We start from the raw sequence: 19,102 nt of genomic DNA, 5'->3' as shown, positions 1-19,102 counted from the left end.
CAAGCAAATGCATCATCAGTCTTTGCTCAGCTCAACCAGTAATGAAATAATAGCATCAAATGTACTTGGCAGCAGGATTTTAAAATTGTGAATGAATACCCCTGAGAGTTTGAAGTGTTTCACCCTTGTTAGCAGCCCCTCATCATGGTCTGCACAGCAAAGGCTTGGGAGCAGCACTGCTGTATTTTACCCATCCCAGAGCTGCAGCCATCTATTTGTAATATAATTTTTCTCCTGCCTGCTTCATCGATCTGTATTTGACAGGGAAATTCATTGAAAATTAAGGGTGGAAAGGAAGTGAGCACTTCAAAACCCAAGAGCCCGTAGTACTTGAAATGGAAGAGGAAAAGAATAATAGGGAGATAGCATTGCCTGGATTAACTGCTGCTGGATGGGTTTGATCTGTGGAGTAAAGTTATAACAAATCTGCAAGTTATATGGCAGGGGGTGGGTTGTAAATATATTTTCTGGTTGATTAAATGGGCTCCCAGCCTGGCTATTTGCTTAGATGGGCTGGAATGGGGTTGCAGCCCTTTTGCAGCTGTGCTTGTCCCCGTAGCACTGCGGTGATAAAAACAGTCGGTGCAGGTCGGAGATGAACATCCTGGCAGCCTGGCAGAGGGGCTACACAGGCAAGAACGTGGTGGTCACCATCCTGGATGACGGCATAGAGAGGAACCACCCCGACCTCCTGCAAAACTATGTGAGCTGGGGGATGGATGGGATGGACTGGTCCTCAGCACGAATTGATTTATGGAGAATTTCAGTGTGTAAACACAGCTGAAGTCTGTGCATTGGCATATTTAGAGGAAAGGGTTGCTTTTAAAAAAAAAACAACACAAACTTGAGATGTTTTTAAGAAGGAAATGAGGTTTTTAGATAAGGAGGTTTGGGGGAAACTCCCTTTGCAGCTGCCTGGGAAGAGCCTCCTCCCTCTGCTCGCCAGGGCAGAGCCAAAAAGCTGCATGAACCCATTCAGCCCCAGCTCAAACCTCACATGGCCACAGTGGGAGGGAGGGGGGTGCTGAACCCAGCAGGATTTGGGGTTCAGAGGAGCAGTTCCAGAGGTAGCAGAATATTTCCCCTGGGAAACCTGTGGGACTGCAGCCTAAAACTATTTATTTTGAGCAAACAGTCAGAAACCAAGGGGAAAATGTAATTTTCTGCCCTGCTTGCCTGCACTGGCCATCACTGCAGCTACTGACCACCACAACTACCTAGTGAGCTGAATCTAATGGTGAATCTATATTTTCAGGACCCTCTTGCAAGCTATGATGTTAATGGGAATGACCACGACCCAACTCCACGCTACGATGCCAGCAATGAGAACAAGTATGTGATGATGATTGTAATGGAGCAAGGGGTCTGGGGGTGTCCCTGAGGCTGGGTGTCCTCTCTAGGGTGTCTTCCAGCTCCCTTTTCCCATTCCCAGTGCTGTGGAGGCTTTGCACAGTCTTTGTGCTTAATGCAAATTCAGCTGGTGCCAACCACCCTGAGTGCTAATTAATCCCCCAGCCACCTAATACAGCACCAGGGGGTTCCTGGCCCTGGCTGGGCATGAGTCAGGATAGGTGGCTGAGGTGGCAAAGCCTGGATGGATTTTTTGGGCTTAAAGTGGGATGGTTACAGGTGAAAAGGAAACAGGAATGCAAAGAGCAGCCTGCATAGAGGTGCAAGATGCAAAGAGGAAGTTGCATTTAGGTGCAAAATGCAAAGAGGAAGTTGCATCAAGGTGTAAAATGCAAACAGCAGATTGGATTTGGGTAAAATGCAAACAGCAAATTGCTTTATGCATTAGTTTCCTCCAGCCATTTGGTGTGGGGTTTGGGTAAGGACAGTTTCTTCCTCTGCTGCATCCTTGGGGCCGGTTTTGGGTTCAGTTTTGGGGTGGGGGTTGGCTGGAGGGATCCCTTGCCATGCCATCAGCTGATGGGGTTTCTCCCTGCAGGCACGGCACTCGCTGCGCGGGGGAGGTGGCAGCGGCGGCGAACAACTCCTACTGCATCGTGGGCATCGCCTACAACGCCCGCATCGGAGGTGAGGCTGGCTCCCCTGCAGCTCCCCTGCCCTTCACATCCCCCTCAGGGACCATGGTCACACCAACAGGCTCCTGGGGGAGAGGTGGGATGCTGCTCCCCCAGGAGAGAGTCTCCTCCTTGGTGCCTCGGCTGCAGGGAGCCGCAGAGCGTTGGGGGAGGATGGGGGACATGGCACGCAGGGGACTCTGGCTCCTTGGATTTAGGAACTTTCTGCTTGGGCTGCGTCCTTGCTCTGAGGGTGCATGTGGGTTGAGGATGTGGTGTTTCCACCCCAGAAGTCCATAACTGCTCTAGGGGGTCTGTCCTTGGGGTGGCTGTGTTTGCTGTGGTCAGTGGGGCTGGCTGAGGTTCTGAGCTGATGTCACTCGTTTGTGGGGTCAAGGGATGCTGAGGAGCCACTCAGAGCAGGGCCTGGGGAGAACCCCAAAAATACCCTCAGGGAGAAGAAACATCAAGAAGGTGGGGGGCCAGAGATGCATATAGGGAGATCTTCATAGCCCCTCAAATAACATGATGTGTAGAAAGCAAATTAATCTCTTATCCCCAAATTGTATCCTAGTGCTAATTAGAATTGCTGAGTTCATTTGCATTAACCAAACTGGTTTGAGCTGAGGCAGTTCTGGCCAACCCAGGCAACCCTGGGATGATGAGGGTCTTATCATGGATGGGAGTGTGCTGTCCCACCTGGTGGGACAGTATTTTGGGGACAAATGCCTGGAGCTGGTTTCTTTCAGCCTTCAGCCCATCCCTGGCATGGTTGGAACAGAAAAGGGGCTTTTCCTGCAGCCCTCCTGCCACCCCAATGCTGGGAGGAGTGACTGTCAGCAGCATGGACCCAAGTGCCCACGGGTGGATTCGGGGTTTAATTCCTTCTTTTGGCTTATTCATCCTGACTGTGCAGGAAACAGCTTTTGTCAGGGCTGTGTCTGCATGGGAGCAGTGCCCACAGGGACCTTGCTCTTGGCCAAGTACCTCCCATGGTTATCTCTGCTGGGAAAATCCCCAGAGGGAAGAAATAAATAACCCAGGGAGGGTGAAGGGTGGATGGCAGGGCTGTAAGGGCTATGGCACATCATCCCATCCCATCTCCTCTGCCCCCTACATCTATGATGACTTCTTGCTTCTTAGAGGCTTCTTGCCTCTGAAACCCCATCTCCAAGCACACAGCAAGCAGCAGCAGAGCAAGGCAGAGCTCATGGTGGGATTTATTGGATCCTGCAGGATCAGACCATTCCCTTCATGCTCCTTTCTCTACAGCAGCTGTGGAGACGAGCGTTCCTTGTTGACTTTATGACGACCTCTGGGTCTCATTTTAATTTGCTCCCTTTAACGAGTGCCTTGCCTCAGGGGTGTGCTGGGGAGGTGTTGAGTGAGACAAGGCACCTGGCAGAGGGCTGGGGGCTGGAGGCTTCCCACAATGTGAGCAGGCAAAGGGGAAAAATAGAGTCTGAGCCGTATCAAGTTTGGGATCATGGAGGAAAATACGCTATAGCTGCAGTGAGAGTGATTTTAGATGGATTACACAAATAAAGCAGCGATTAATGAGCACAACTTGTTGGGGAAGCCTATTTGTCACACTTGGAGAGCTCCCATCTAATTTTACTGGCTGCTCTTCAGTGCTCTTGCATTGCTTTTCATATGCCCTGGGCAAAACACATCACTGCTCAAGGAAAGAGCTCCTGCCATTCCTCCTCCTCTCCCCTCTCCTCGAACGCTCGCTTTGGAGGTCGATGTTGCTCCCTGTGTGACACAGAGCTCATTTATTCTGCAGCACCCACCCCTGCTCCCTCCTGCTCCCCATTATTTGACCTGGGAGTCCCTCATTGTGGGTGGCTGTCTCTGGGCAGGCTTTGGGTTGGCTTTGGGTTGGCTTTAGGCTGATTTGGGGCTTGCTGATGAAAACAGCTACATACAGCAAGCACAAAAACCATCCCTCAGCTGGTTTTCCTTGCTGTGTGCAGCTCAGACACCGGGCTTGGCTTTTCACCCCTTCTCCTTGTGTTTTCTTGTTGACAAAGAGGAATTTTTTGGGAACAACTCTGCTCCCTGATTTTATATTTCTAAGCTCGGTTTTGGCTGGTCGGGGACAACGTCAGAAGGAGATATTTGAGTTGACTGGTGTCCAGAGCACAGCTGCAGCTGGAATGACATCTGCCTGCATTTGTTTGCTTTAAGACAAAATACATGTGGAAGGGGAAATGCGTTTTTATAAACCAGACTCTCCCTGGCTGACAAAATACGATGCTGAAATTTCCAGCATCGCTGTTCCTGCACGGGCTGTTTCTGGGCAGCCTGTGAGGGTGCTTGGCACCCTCTGTTCACTGTGTGGAGAGGAAATCCAGCAGGGAGAGGGTGATGGAGAGCAGAGGGGGTTGTGCTTCCATACTGCAGCAGTCAGAGGCTGGGGGTGTGCAGCAATCCCCCAGTCCATCCCACCATGGCTGGTTGGCTCTGCCTGGGAGCGTCCTGGCTGGTACCTGCTGGCATTCCCAGCTGGAAGTGGGAGTTACCCCAGTAGCAATGTTGTCCCAGCATGTGTTGGGGTCCTGGCTCTGAGTTTGGCTATACAAACCACCTGGGGCTTCTCCATCTCCAGGGAACCTCTGGCATCAGTTGGGCAGTGATGGGGTTTGGGGACAGTCAGTCATCTCCACTTGAGGGGAGAGGCTTTATCCCACCTGTGTGCCTGAGAGCCAAAATCTTCCGGGTGGAGAAATATGCTCACTGAGAAATCAAAAGGGGAGAAAAAAGGATTTTAGTGGGGGGATTTTGTCACTGGGGAGTGCAGTACCACTACCACCACCCATTCCCCACCAACGGAGGGGAAGTGAATTTTAACACCCCCTTCTCCATCACTTACCACGAAGCCAGCAACACAGAAAAGTTCCCCCATAGCTCCCCAGCATCCTGCTGCCAGGCTTGTTGGCATGCAGGGCCACGGGTTGAAGCTATTCCAGGCGCGCCTGAGCCGTGTGGTTTCCGCCGCCGTTAACAAAGCCCTTTGATTGCAACCCTCACACTGTCATCCACGCCATGAAGCCCTAATGTCTGATGTTTTTGTGCTTTTAGGCATTCGTATGTTAGATGGAGATGTAACAGATGTTGTTGAAGCGAAGTCGCTTGGCATCAGACCCGATTACATTGACATTTACAGCGCGAGCTGGGGGCCAGATGATGATGGGAAGACAGTTGATGGACCTGGTCTATTGGCCAAACAGGCTTTTGAGCAAGGCATTAAAAAGGTGTGGATCCCACAGCGCCCAGACGCGCTCGCCCTCCTCCTCCTGTCCCGTGGGAAGGGCACGGCTGCCCCGGGCTCTGGTGTGGGGATGGGCAGCTCGGCCCCTGGAGGTGAAGCCAGCTCTAGGGCTGGGGAGGGGGGAGCCAATCATCTCTAATTTTTTCCTAGTTTTCCCTGGCGTCCCTAAGAGCTCTGGTGGATTTGGCGGCCGAGGGTGGTGATGGAGGGAGGTGCCTGGTGATGGTGGGACCCCTGGGCAGAGCCTGGCAGAGCAGGGAGGCCCCAGGTTGTGTTGCAAAACTCTGCTGGGATGAGGAACCCAAAGTGGTTCTTGGGGGGGTAACTTTGCACCCCAAAATGTCCCCCCAGCATGCTGGTGTGGATGTAAACAGCAGTATCCCAAACCCCAGCATGTCCAATCCTCTCCTCCATGCTCCTTGGGCCCCTGGTATCCTCTCCCAGGGGCCTCTGTCAGGTTAAGCATTCCCCTGGTTTTCCACCCAGAACAAGTGGCTGTGTCATGGCTGGGGAGGGACATGGGTGTTGCCACAGGATCTGACAATGGATCATTGTCCTTGAGATCCTCCAGTAAGAAAATTCAGCCAACATCACATATGATTGACAGCTGTCAATCCCTGCTGGGGGTGCCCTGGCCTTCCTGTGTCCCTTCCCTTTCTGGGTACTCTTAAAAAATGCCCAGTATTGGCTACAAGCCTTGGGGAAAAGGCCTTTTGGGCAGCTCAGTGGGCTCTGTGGGTAGGTGTTGCAGTGGCTCAGAGCTCCACAGTGGCTGTTCCCTGGTGCTCCAGAGAATCTGGGCGTGGGGTTCCACTGCCAGCAGCCCCAGGCTGGGCTGTGAAGCCCCCACTTCAACCTCTGCCACCACTCCTTCCTCTGCTGCCTCTTCCTGCAGCGTGCCGGGAGTTGGGACGGCCTCTTATCTAAAAATAGGGTGGAGTGTTTTTCCCACTGTTTACTTGATTTCCTGCTGGGGCGGTGAGCCTGCCCAGGAATCCATTGAAGTGCTGGGGAGTTCATGCCGTGTAAATACGGGGGAACAAGCTGCTTTTTAGACCTTATTTTTCCATGCAGGAGCAAATGGGCAGCAGCAGGGTACTTGCCTTGCACAGCCCTACTGTCTTAGCATGCTTATTTTTGCCTCCCTGGTCCCCCCAGTGCCACCCCGTGTTTGCAGCACCCACCATCCCACATGCACAGCTCATAATTGCAAACTCCATCTCCTTAAATAAGGAGGAAAGCTGCAAGCAGATAGTTAACTGCCACCTTTAGCCCGAGCAAACAGCTGTAACCGAGTTATAAATCCTTAAAATTGAGTTTTTAATGGAAACATTAAAATAACCTTTATCTATTAGCGATAGGACTGCGCTGGGGTAATTTATCATCTTGTTTCTTGTTCCTCCAGCCACACTTTATTAGTTCCTGAGCTAACGAGGGGATATTTATCCTGGTCATTCATGGAGTGCTGCTGGGCAAACACCCAGGCCCCGCAGCGCTGCGGAAGCAGGAGATGCTGTGCATCCCACAGCCAGCCCATGAGCTGCTGGGGTGAGCTGGATCAGCCCCAGCTTGGCCAGAGAGGGATTCCCTGCTTTAAATGACGCCCAGATTCAGGTTTTATAGCAGCCAGGACCCCCTCACTGGCATTGCATTGGCTTAGGAGGATGGCAAATTAAGGAGCTGGATGTTTGGGGTCTGCTTACAGAAATCTTGACTGTTCCTTGTTTGAGAGCAAAGGGAAAGAACGGATTTTTCCAATCCGAGGGAGCTGCAATATGTGGTGAGCTCTTGCTCTGCAAGGAAATGCTGTCAGGTGTTAGCTGTGCATTGCTGTAGTGTCATTCATGTGCTGTTCATGTCCTCATGTGACTGTGCTGTCTCCAAACCCACCTTTCCCCAGCGCAGCCCTGCCTGGGCATCCTGGGGATGAGTTTGGAGCAGGTCTGAGCCTTTCTTGGGTCCGTGGGTGTGACACTCGGGGTGAGGGATGAAAGAGAGGTCTGGGCTCCCAATCTTCTGATCCCAATCAAAATCATTGCTACATCTTCAGATGCTTGGCCAGTTGTGTCTGGTTTTATTCCTCTGGTTAGTGATTTGGGAATGCTGGGGTTGCATGCAGTGGGGCCCTTGGAGGTGTTCTGACTTTGGTGTGGGTGAGCTGGATGGTCACTGTCTGCGCCGAGCGTGTGGGCTGGGATGCTGCCTCCTTGGAGACCCAGGAAACCCTGGAAAGTGGGATGGGAGATGCCAGCAGCAGGCTTGGTGGGCTGGCAAGCTCTCCGTGACGTGGAGCAGGGCAGTAACTCCCTTGGCAATTACACTTTTTCTTGCAGAGCTCCAGACAGCTCTATTAATCTTTGCTAGGGAAATACCCACCCAGTTTGGCTGGGAGGCAGCCCAGATAATGAAAACTTTCATAAAGTAAGGAAAGAGCCTGACTTAGACTGTGTATCCAGAGGCAGGGTCAGCTCAGAGAGCCTCTGCCCCAGGAGGGGGTGAGACAGGTAATAAACCATCCTGCTCCCCCGGGCGCCTAAAGCCCACAATAAATCCCGGTGAATTCCTCCAGAGCAAAGCTGCTTTATTATTATTATTATTATTGTTACTATTATTTTTTGTGGAGGAAGCTGCCACAGAGCAGTGGGAGGGAGGTAAACACCAGATCTGCCCAGGCGAGCGCCGAAATCTCTCAGTGGCAGGAGCAGCCGCGGGGAGGATGGGGCTGCTCCGCTGCTTCCATCGCCTGCCAAGCCCAGCAGCTCTCCATCCTCCCCGGAGAGCCCTGCCTTATGGGGCGAGGAAGAGAACCAGCCACTTCATTTCCTGCCCCTAACCCTTTGGGATCACCAAAAATCCTCCTTTTTGGGATGTCTGCACCTTGCTCGTGAACCCCCGCAGGGCTGGGTCATTGCTGGGTGTCCCAGCAGCGGGTTGGAGGGAGGGGTGAATGGGTTGGAGGGAGGGGTGAATGGGGCTCATTCCTGTGGTCTTGGCTTCTTTAGGGACCCCTCGTTGGCACCATGGCTGCTGCTGCCAGGTGGGATTTTCCCCTGGCTCTGGGGAGGTCTGGGCACCCCTCCCACCCCCCAATTCCCGGTGGGGTCCCACAGCTGTACCCGGTGGGGATGGCTCCATCAGATGTTCCAGCCAAGAGATGGGGAAGGGAAAAAGGGGTGGGATTTAAAAAATAAAAGGCAAGCAAAAGAAACCTAAAGGATAGGGTGGGTAGAAGATTTCTGGTGGTTTGGGTGGTTCATGCTTTGTGGGCTTGGGAGATTTGGGGATTCCCTGCCAGTTCCTCCTGCAGGGCCATCCCTAAAAGCATCATGCTGTGTGTCAGCACCTAGTCCAGGGACTTTAAATACCTAAGGTATTTTTCCTTATGGAAAATGCCAAAATCCTGTTACTGGAGGCTCTGCCATCCTTTTGGGGAATCACTGTCTGTAAAGTGAGATTGGCTGAGCCAGGGGGCTGAGTGCTGGGCAGGGTGGGGACTGATACAGGGGGCTGAGTGCTGGGCAAGGTGGGACCCCTCCTTCCAAACCCCTAAAAATCAGATTTATCCCCTCCTCCCGTGCTGAGATGGCCTCTCCTCCTGGGCAAACACCTCCTCTAACCCTCCATCCCCTCTGTGCCCGCAGGGTCGCAGGGGACTGGGCTCCATTTTCGTCTGGGCGTCGGGGAACGGCGGCAGAGAGGGCGATTACTGCTCCTGTGATGGCTACACCAACAGCATCTACACCATCTCCATCAGCAGCACCACGGAGAATGGCTACAAGCCCTGGTACCTGGAGGAATGTGCCTCCACCCTCGCCACCACCTACAGCAGCGGGGCCTTTTATGAGCGGAAAATTGTGAGTTTTACCCCAACATCGAACGGGGCAGCATCCCCTGGGTGTTTTCTGTATGGCTGGGCTGGGTGAGGGCTCAGTTGGAAGAGCTAGGCTTTGTTCTTAACTCTGCAGTGGGTTTTTGCTCTGGTTTTTGCTCAGGGATGTCGTGTTTTCCCTGGTAAATGGGTGAAAGGGCTGGAGGTTTGCAAAAACACCCATGTAAATACTTACCTGTTCCCCAAAGTACTGGCTCACTGTATCTTGTTAAAAAAAAAAAAGAAGTGAATTTTGAGGATTTTTCGTCTGAGAGAGAAAAAAGAGGGAGGATGGAGGAATTTTTTGGGGTGTGGCCACGCCAAACTGGGAGTTGAGACTTTCTGGAGCGAATGAACTGCCTGAAAGTGTGTGCACACATGGATCAGTGCAGTTTTCCCTGCCACCCAGGCTATATTTGCCCTGTCCCAAAAGCTGCTGTGGCCTGGTCACACCATGGCTGATCACTATTGACATCCCTGTGCATCATCTGAACCTTGGGAAGAAAAACATCTCCCACCAGCACAGCACCTTACCCAGCCTGGGGAGGGAGTTTGCCACCCAAGCGAAGTCTTCTGTTTTTTTTTAACTAAATAATTTTTTTTGGTATTGAGGAATGATTTCTTTGACCCCCAAAAGATGAATTTCCAGTCAGAAAACAGAATGCAAGTGCCATTTTCATGGCACTCCAGGAGTGGCTGAGGCCAGCCCCAGTCCAGTCCTACTGAGGCATTGTTGGGGTAAAAACTCAAACCAGCTTCTCATTCAGAAATCACCAGATTAACTCAAAATTTAGGAGCATTTTAAAAATGAGAAAAAGCATCTCTTGGCCCCCTACCTCCTCTCCAAATTTTTGGTACCCAAACATCATGCTCTGTCTTAAAAAAGCCTGAAAAGGCTTTTTCTTCCCTATGCAAATGGCAATTCTTGTTCAAGACCAGGAGCTGGAGGCTTTAAGGAAAGTGTTTAATCTGGCCCAGCTCAACATGCACCCCTGGACTTGTACCCACACCAACTCACATCACTTCATCCACTTTTTCCTCCAGCTGATTGACAGCCAAATGGATTTTTTCCCCCTTTCAGATAGTTTTTGCACCTTTGAACAAAGGAAAATGTAAGTACAGAGGAGTTTTGTCATGCACCAGATGTATTTTTGAGGCATTTTTGGGGCTCTGTGCCCCCTGATGGCATTGGAGTCATGGCAGGGGTTGGGCACCACAGGCTCATCTCCTCTCTGGCAGCAAATCTGGGGTGCTGGACGGGGTGGTGCCCATGCTGGGAGCGTTTTGGGGGCTGCAGCTCCTCTCTCCACAGGTCACCACGGATCTCAGGCACCGCTGCACCGACGGCCACACCGGCACCTCCGTGTCCGCCCCCATGGTCGCGGGTATCATCGCCCTGGCTCTGGAGGCAAAGTAAGTGTCACCTCCTCAGGAGAAATGTCCCCACATTTAGCACCTGGTGAGCCAAACCTGAAAGAAACACGGTGATTTTGTTTCCTCTGGAGCGACCAAAATGACACAAAGTTATTTTAAATCGCTCGTTTCTGGCAGTGTTGTTGTTTTGAATCTGATCTTCCTGCAGGTGTTTTATTGATCTAATTCTTCACTTGTTGCCATCTGTTGAAAAGTTTGGGGCTGGTCACATCACTCAGGCTTTTCAGTAGGTGCATTGAAACCGCTGACAGCCAAGTCCAACTGCAGTTTTTATAAATACTTCCTGGGGAAAAAGCAAGTCAGAAAACATCACAGACATTGGGAAATGTCAGCAGAAGTGATGGTTTCCAGCAAGTGTTGCATTTCTGGGGGAAAAGGACTACTATTTCATAATGTCAAAAACTCACAGACCTTGGTAGTCAGCAACACACCCCTGGTTCAAATGGATTCTTTTCCTCTTGTCCCCATCCTGGTGCCATCCTGGTTCCATCACGGTCCCCCAGCCCAGGAACAGCCCTTGGGCATCCCTGTGTTGCTTCATGGAGTGTCTTCTCATGAGGTTATTATTATTTTTATGGAGTGGAAATAAAATTAAGGCTGGGAATAAGAATAAGCCTCAGGGCAGCGCTGCACTCTCATCCAGGGATGGTGATTGTGGCTCCATTCCTCCTCCTCTGGTTTAATCCCAACACCCAGGTCGGGTGAGAGCATTTCCTGAGATGCCGTTTTCATTACAAATATATTAAAAGCTTTAGATGTAATTTTTGAATTGTTTAGCTGAGGCATAAACCACAACATTAACTACCAGAGCTTGGTGCTCAGGCATTCCATTATGACAAGAAAGAATAAATTGAATTTCTTTCTTTAAATGTTGCTTGAGAGCAATATAAATCCCAGCTCGAGATGCTGAACAACTGGCTGTAAGTAAAGCAGGGAAAATTCTCCAGCAATACCCCTGAGCTGGGGTCGTGAGGGGCTCAGAGCACAGAGCACTCAGTGTCCAGCACTCTGAACACACAAACCCAGTCTGGGGAGGTAGAGGTGATTTGGGTTTAATTTTTCTGTTTAATGTACAGCACATGTTTTATTTCCAGCAATTTTTTTGCTGTTATTCCTATAAAGGGAAGGTTTGCTCAGCATTGTGTTATCAGCCAGCTGCTGAGCCCACTATCCTGCCTCAGGATGTGCTTTGCTCCCTATCTCCTACAAAAAAGGGGAAAATCTTCCTGATTTGCTTCATTTCTACCCTAGAGCCCGAGAGCTAAATGGCCTTATCCAGGAGTAAATCCTGCAATTCCCATGGACATGTGGCATCCCTTCCTGGGGCACACCACCCTGCTGGGGCACCTCAAGTGGTGGCAGGATGTCAGCATTTAAACCATCAATTCTTGCTTTTATTTGAGCAGGAAGGAGGGGGGGCTGGTGTGGTTTTTGTTTGTTTGTTTGTTTGTTTGTTTGAACTCAGTGGGGTACCTGCTGCTGCTGGGAGGACTGGGAGCAGCAGAGCACCCCATGAGCCACGTGTCCTTGCAGCCCCCTGCTCACCTGGAGAGATGTCCAGCACCTGCTGGTCAAAACCTCACGGCCAGGGCACCTGCGAGCGCCCGACTGGAAAACCAACGGAGCAGGGCATAAAGGTGAGAGTCCATGGGGATGGCAGGGCAAGAACACCCAACCAAGGGAAAATAAAGATCTCCAGAGCTTCACTTATGGGAACAATTCACTATGGGTGGCCACTGTCAGGTTCATTGGGGGTTCCTACTTTCAGGGTGTTAAGTGGAGGGAGGAGAGGGCAGTAATTAATGAGGTGAGATGATTGGAACTCATGGAAAACTTGTTTGGTGGGGACTCTCTTGAGCTGCAGAGTTTCTTCCTACTTTCCTTGGGCTGTTCCCAGCAATGGGTTTTCCATGGTGCCAGTGTGGATTTGGGATGTAACTTGGTAACCAGGGTGATAAGCTGCATGTGCTGAAACACCTCATACCCCAACACCTCAACTCCACACCTTCCCCGATGGTTGGATGATGCTCCACCAAGCACTGAGGAGCTCCTGATCCCTGCTGGGAAGGCTGAGGGTTTCTGAGTCTTCTCTCTTTCCAGTTAGCCATCTATATGGCTTTGGGCTGGTGGATGCTGACGCTATTGTGGTGGAAGCCAAGAAGTGGAAGATGGTTCCTCCCCAGCACGTCTGCGTGGGAAGCCTGGACAGGGTGCCCAAGTGAGTGTTGTGGGGTCTATGGCTCAGTGAAGTGCAGGTCCCTTTAGAGCTATCCAGGGCCAGCTTTTTCAGTGAGTGATTTTTTTTAACCTTTTGCAAGATTTCTCTTCCCAGACAAGAGGGCAGACAGTGAGAGACCAAACCCAGACCTTGCCTGCTGGGTCCTACGTGAGCAGTGTTGGTCTCTCTGCCCTTACACCAAACACTCTGTCATGATGGAAGACACCAAAAATCGATGATTTGTTGCAAAGATTACCACATTTCCAGTGTCTTGGTTCTCTTTGAATTTGGCTTCAGGTTCACATCTCATCCTTGGTCTGTCAGTCCCTCCTAGGTGAAGAGTGGGATCAGGGATCTGACCAAGTGGACACTCCTCATTTACCAATGCCTGGCTGTAGAGCAAGAGAGTTGTTAATCAGAGAAGTCTTTTAGGGACTTGCATATGCAAAACAGGAATGAGTGCAGAGCCAAGTGTGTTCATGAAGCTATTTATCTGATACAGACACTAATTACAGCCCAAAGAGGAGCGCTGCACTCGTAATTATAATAAAGCAGCGCCCTTGCAGCCCATAAGGCATAGATCTTCGGAGCACTTCAAACTCATCTCGTTACCATCCAGCAATTCAGCAAATTCCCAGCGCTAGGACACTGGGAGCTGCAGTGGCAGATAAGATAATTTTTGGTGTGAAGCAGCAGGAGGCCAGGTTCAAATCTAGCAGGGAGCCCAGGCAGCTGTGTCCCCATCGTGTCCCTGGCAGGTACATCCGAGCTGACCACGTGCTGCGTGCCAGCACCCTGAGCAGCGCCTGCGCCGAGCAGCGGGACCAGCACGTGCTGTACCTGGAGCACGTCGTGGTGCGGCTCAGCATCGCCCACCCGCGCCGCGGCGACCTCCAGATCAGCCTCATCTCTCCAGCCGGGACACGGTCACAGCTCCTCGCCAGGAGGTGAGAGCAGCCAGAGCCAGGGCGTGGCTGGGCTGGGCAGGATCCTCCTTTGGGGGGTTGCTGTAGGTCTCCTCTGGTTTTTGGGGGAGGGTGGGAAGCACACAGAGGTTTCAGCTGCAGGAGAGGTTTGTGCAAGGGTGTGTGCGTGCAGGGATCCCTAAAATCCTCAATTACCTATCTACCTTTTCTGATAAAATACAACATTCAAGGTCACATTTCTTGGTGCATGGCATCATTGTTGCAGGGTGTTTGACCACTCCAACGAAGGCTTCAAGGGCTGGGAGTTCATGACTGTGCACTGCTGGGGGGAGCGGGCGGCGGGGGAGTGGACCCTGGAGATCCACGACACGCCGTCCCAAGTGCGCAACCCCGCCGTGCAAGGTAAGGATCCCCAGTGCCCACCAGTCCCTCTCGCTCCCAAAACCCTCTGTAGGCTGCTTTGCTTGGCTGTAAATTTTACTGTGAGTTTTATGGTCTCCAGCAAAACTGTATTGCCCAGATTTTTAAAAATGGGAATGAAATGTCAGCTCTGAGTGCAGGAGGCTGCTGGTCTGGCTGAGCTGGAAGCTGGTTTTCTTGCAGCAGCAGCAGTAAACTGGCTGCACCCGAGAGCCAGGTTTCCAAAATTAAACTGTAATGAGTCAAAACGAGGAAACCCAAGAGCTGTAATTGTTGTTTGTTTGTTTTGCTTCACTGCTGGGACATCTGGCATGTGGGCTGGTTGTGCAACAGCGCAAGGGGACGATGCCCCTCGGGCTGCAGACGGATGGACATCCTCCCCGGACTGCCACCGCGCTGGTGGGGGTGGCTGGGCTCAGCACAGCCCCCTGCGTGTCCCCAACCCTGCTGTGTCCCCCCCTGCTCCCCGAGCCCTTCCCAGCACAGGAGCTGTGTGGGCAGGATCCGGCCCCCCCGGCTGGCTGGGGGCATCCTGCCTGGGGCTGCCGTGTGTTGTGGGGGTGTTCAATCCACGCACTCATTGATAGGAAGCCAGGAGTATATTAAAGATTTCTCCCACGCTACTTTCTGGCGGGAGCTGCGCTGCACAGAAAGTTTCTGTTTGCTGCCTTCACCCCAAATCTTTTGAACTCGGAGAGCAGCAGCAAAGCGCCCACAGAGCTGCTTTTGCCCCGGTATTTACAGTTTGTGGTGGGTGTTTCTGAGCCCCTCACGGGCATCAGGGCTTGGCAAAACACAATGAAAAAGAGTGCATTAAGTCATCCCCTCGAAAAGTCTGCACTGGTTTTGAAGCAGAGGGGGCACAGCAAGAGGAAAAAGAGACAAGATGCTCTCAGCTCATAGCAGAAATGCGTATTAAATGTTAATTTAATATCAATTAAATACTATGAGTGTCATGTCACTGGTACTGCTGCACCCCACATCAGCCCTGTGCAGCCTGGGCTTTCCTCACGCAGGATATTTTAGATTTAAAGCAAATACAATTCTTTTGGCAAAGGCACTTACCCAGCTGATGCTGCTGGAGCTTGACCCCTCACAGCAGCACTGCTCAGTGCAGCAGGTGTGTCCTCTCATGCCTTTGGGAGAGCCAAGGGATTTGGGTATTGCAAATTTTAAGCCCTTCCTGGAAACACAGGGATTAGGAGTTAAAGCCGAGCACACTGTGGGCATGAAGTGACTCGCATTGATGGGGAATTGGAAGAAAAACAGCCTTGGAAAGGAGCAGCAGCATTTTTGGACTCTCTCCCCAAAGCCATGCGGCTCGTGGAGGGTCTTGGTGTGGGTGTGAGGCCTTGGGGGGGTCTCACCAGGTGCACTACAGTGTTTTGGGGGATGCCAAGCTCAGACCTCTGTTATGTCAGGGAAAGAGATGGCTGGAGCAACAGCAGCAAGAAATAATCCAGTGTGTGCCGGGTGGCTTTTGTCAGACAGAAATAATCCTCTATTGTGGAGCTTTTAAAATTACTGGTTCTCTCCAGTGTTGGACTCAGAGACTGTGGTGATGCTGCGGTTCTTCAGATGAGTTATGGAATTAAAAATCCCTTGTAAGTGCCTTAAACAGCTGCATTTGTGTGGGCTGGAAGCTCAGAAGCTTGTGAACATTTCTGGGTGTTCAGAAATGCTGTGCCAGCAGTGACACCCTGATGGTCCAGCCCATCCTCCTGCTTCCCCCAGAGATGGGTCCCCCAGAGATGGGCGATTCAGAGAGCGGGATGGGTGATGTTGTTTCTGCCCCATAGGGAAGCTGAAGGAGTGGAGCCTCATCTTCTACGGGACAGGAGAGCACCCCTACACTGCCCTGAGTGGGCCCCAGTCCCGAGGGAGGTCACTGGAGGTGCCAACATCAGAGATGGAGCCATCGAGAGCCGCCTTCCTGCAGAGCCAGGTGGAGGTGGCGGAGGAGGAGGAGGAGTACGCGGGTAAGCGCCGCCTGAGCTGCTACGTTGTTCCCCCACAGAGCACCCAGGAAAATGAAAACCCTGATAAAAACTGGGGGAGCCTGATCCTGCCTGGGGCTGAGGCGGGCTGGGAGGAGCAGTGCCTGTGGCCAGCATGGGGCAGCAGGATGGTGAAATTAGAAGGTAGGAAAATGCCCCGTCCCAGCCACAAATTGGTGGTGCAGCTGTCTGAGGGGTAAAAAAAGCTCCTCTGCCAATCTTCCCTCCTCCAGCATGGGCAGGGGTGAGTGTCCCTGCTGCTCCCTGAGGAGCAGGTCCCTCTTTCAAAGCTGCTGCTGCACCAGTGTTCTGCCAGAGGATGGCTGGGTGGGATTTGTTCTGGGAAGGATGAGCTGCAGGAAAGACAAGCACCCAAAGCCATGCAGCTCCATAGGATAGATAGGATAAAATTAAAAATATAATAGATGTAGGATATAGAATAAGATTAGGGGAAGGGTCCAGGTGTCCACTGGTCCAGGGAGGGTGTGCTCAGGGCATCCTGGCAGTGGTGCCTGGAGGGTGCTCAGCTTCTCTCACACTGTGCTGGTCTCTCCCTCCTCAGGTCCGTGCCACCCTGAGTGTGGTGACCAGGGCTGCGATGGCCCCAACGCTGACCAGTGCTTGAACTGCATCCACTACAGCCTGGGCAGTGTGAAAACTGGCAGGTGAGGGGTGGTGGGGTGTCCCCATGGGGCCCCCAGGTGACAGCAGCACCTTTCCTCAGGTCTCACAGCTTAGTGTGGATGATAGATGTTTGCACAGAGAAAGAAATGTATGAGAAATTAAATGGGTGGAGGAGGAGGTGTGAGGATCCCTGTCCTGAATTAGGGTACAGAGGGGTGGAGGACAGAGCTGGGGAGAGTCCTGGAGGATCTTGGCCACATAATCATGCTGGGGAAGAAGCTTTGGCTTCACTGACTGAGGTCACCCACACCCAAGGGACAGACAGCTGAGCTGCCAAATCATTTCAGGAACTGGGGATTGCACTCCTCAGTCCCTTGGGATGGCACAGGGAAAATAACTACAGCTGGGATGAGAGAGTCCCTGTCTCTGTATTAGAGTTGGGATTTTCAAGACACTGTAAATCACACCAGTAAGAAGTGAAGGAGCTCAAATTGCTGCCAAGGCCGGGGGACACTGTGGATGAGGTGACAGTGGGGGGTGCCTGAGGCAGGAGGTGACCAGTGCTGGCACCAAAGCCCGGGCACCGTTTCCCTCCCCAGGATGTGCGTGAGCTCGTGCCCCGCTGGGTTTTTCGGTGACGACGGCGCCCGGAGGTGCCGGCGGTGCCACAAGGGCTGCGAGCGCTGCGTGGGCAGGGGCCCGAGCCAGTGCACAGCCTGCAAGAGGAACCTCTACCACCACCCCGAGATGGGCACCTGCGTGCTGCTCTGTCCGCCCGGCTTCTACGCCGAGGAACGTAAGGATGTTTATCACCTGCAAGTTGCGGCATGAGGGTGTGCAGGGCTTGCTTCTATTTTAAGTGCTATGGGTGGAGAACACACCTTGATTCGTGAGCATTGGCTTTGAATTTCCCTCTTGACACACTTTGCTCGGTGAAGGGAGGAGGGAAAAACCTCTGGGTGTTCAGAGGGTGGTGCAAAGCAGAGGTGCTCAACTCAAAGCTCTTAATTAGAAGGCTGTAATTAATGATCCTGGCTGCTTGCAAAGCATATTTCTTTTTAGCAAGTGGTGACAGATAAGGTCACCTGCAATAGCAGTGATCTGTTGGGGAGGGATGTGCCTTTCCACCCTGGGGACCTGGTGCTGGGGTGCAGTGGGGCTTTGCAGCTCCGACTGCTGCTTGCAAATCACCATCCCGATTTTATTCTCCCTGCTTTGCTTTGTTTTTTGAAAGGTCAGAAACGCTGTCTGAAATGTCATCAAAGCTGTAAAAAATGTGTCGGTGAAGCAGACAAATGTACTGCATGCAAAGAGGGATTCAGGTAAAACACCAGCACGGGAGGAGTTTGTACCTACAGCACTCATACCTGCGGTTTAAATTTGGGAAAACCTATGGGAAATTAGGGAGTGAATTAAGTTCAAGACCAGAGATCCTGCTTCCATGGTGCTGCAGCTGTGGTGCAGTGTGCTAGAGGTCTGGGAATTTAAAGGTGGTGATTAGCGTCTCTTTCTTAGCTGAAAAACATGATTTAAATCTAATTTCATTTTCCCCAGCTATTTCCAGGGTAGTGGGTAAGTGCTGTGTAGGGCTGGTACCAGCCTGAGCTGCTCCATCAGGCTGAGAATCCCCACTGCAAAGGCAGAAACCCTTCCCTCAGATTTCATCCATGCTGAACATTTTATTTGATGTACCTGTTGAGTGGGGCTAGTACAGGACAGTGATTTTCCAGCACTGCAGGTGCAGGCAGGGCAGCCCTGACCCTGTGAGGACAACTGGGTGCCACTGTCCCCATGGCATCTGTGGGACACAGAGCCCAGTGTCAGCACCAGGAAGAAGCTGTTTTCCATCCCCAATTGCTTCCCCAATGGAAGCACAATCCCAGAGCAGTCTGCAGTGTTCAGGCACTGAGTCAGAGCCACGGTGTAGCAGCAGGGCTCGCTCAGACAAAGAAATTCCCGCTGCCAAAAGATTATCTACTCCCTCAGAAAAGCACAAGTGGAGGCACTTGTCAGACATAATCCGCACGGTGCTTGTTTTTTATTGTCCAATATCCTTTAAAGCCGGGACTTCAAATCATCCCTGCCACGGGAAAGCAGCACGGCCCAGCCACGGTGCTGAACCAATTTCCTTTTATTCTGGGGAGCCTCAGTGGTGCAAAAGGTCTTCAGGAGAGCCTGGCTGGCTGCCCATGGGAAAAAAATAATTTTATTTCCTCCTGGATACTTAATTAAGGAACCACAGCTGTCCCTTTGGTCCAGGCAGGATTTAATTTCTCCTAAAATGCTGGCTGGCTTTCCAACACCTCCTGCGCTGCAG

The 19,102-nt window shown here is 51.9% G+C and overlaps 1 protein-coding gene across 1 annotated transcript in view; it reads left to right on the top strand.

Annotated features, from left to right (window-relative positions):
* The window catches only part of PCSK6 (proprotein convertase subtilisin/kexin type 6), a 33,666-nt gene that overhangs the window by 9,778 nt on the left and 4,786 nt on the right, over positions 1-19,102 (top strand). The window contains exons 4-17 of the mRNA XM_033070982.1: positions 560-703; positions 1,256-1,332; positions 1,949-2,037; positions 5,109-5,281; positions 8,940-9,152; positions 10,479-10,579; positions 12,134-12,237; positions 12,701-12,818; positions 13,577-13,765; positions 14,010-14,146; positions 15,964-16,143; positions 16,724-16,826; positions 17,385-17,581; positions 18,020-18,107. Of these exons, the coding sequence (XP_032926873.1) occupies positions 560-703; positions 1,256-1,332; positions 1,949-2,037; positions 5,109-5,281; positions 8,940-9,152; positions 10,479-10,579; positions 12,134-12,237; positions 12,701-12,818; positions 13,577-13,765; positions 14,010-14,146; positions 15,964-16,143; positions 16,724-16,826; positions 17,385-17,581; positions 18,020-18,107 (1,913 nt within the window). The remainder of the gene's footprint in view (positions 1-559; positions 704-1,255; positions 1,333-1,948; positions 2,038-5,108; positions 5,282-8,939; positions 9,153-10,478; positions 10,580-12,133; positions 12,238-12,700; positions 12,819-13,576; positions 13,766-14,009; positions 14,147-15,963; positions 16,144-16,723; positions 16,827-17,384; positions 17,582-18,019; positions 18,108-19,102) is intronic.

This window comes from Catharus ustulatus, chromosome 12 (assembly GCF_009819885.2).
Source record: "Catharus ustulatus isolate bCatUst1 chromosome 12, bCatUst1.pri.v2, whole genome shotgun sequence".
In the NCBI taxonomy this organism is placed as follows: domain Eukaryota; kingdom Metazoa; phylum Chordata; class Aves; order Passeriformes; family Turdidae; genus Catharus; species Catharus ustulatus.
Note: the sequence above shows the minus strand (reverse complement) of the source record. Positions and strands in the feature narration are given on the sequence as shown.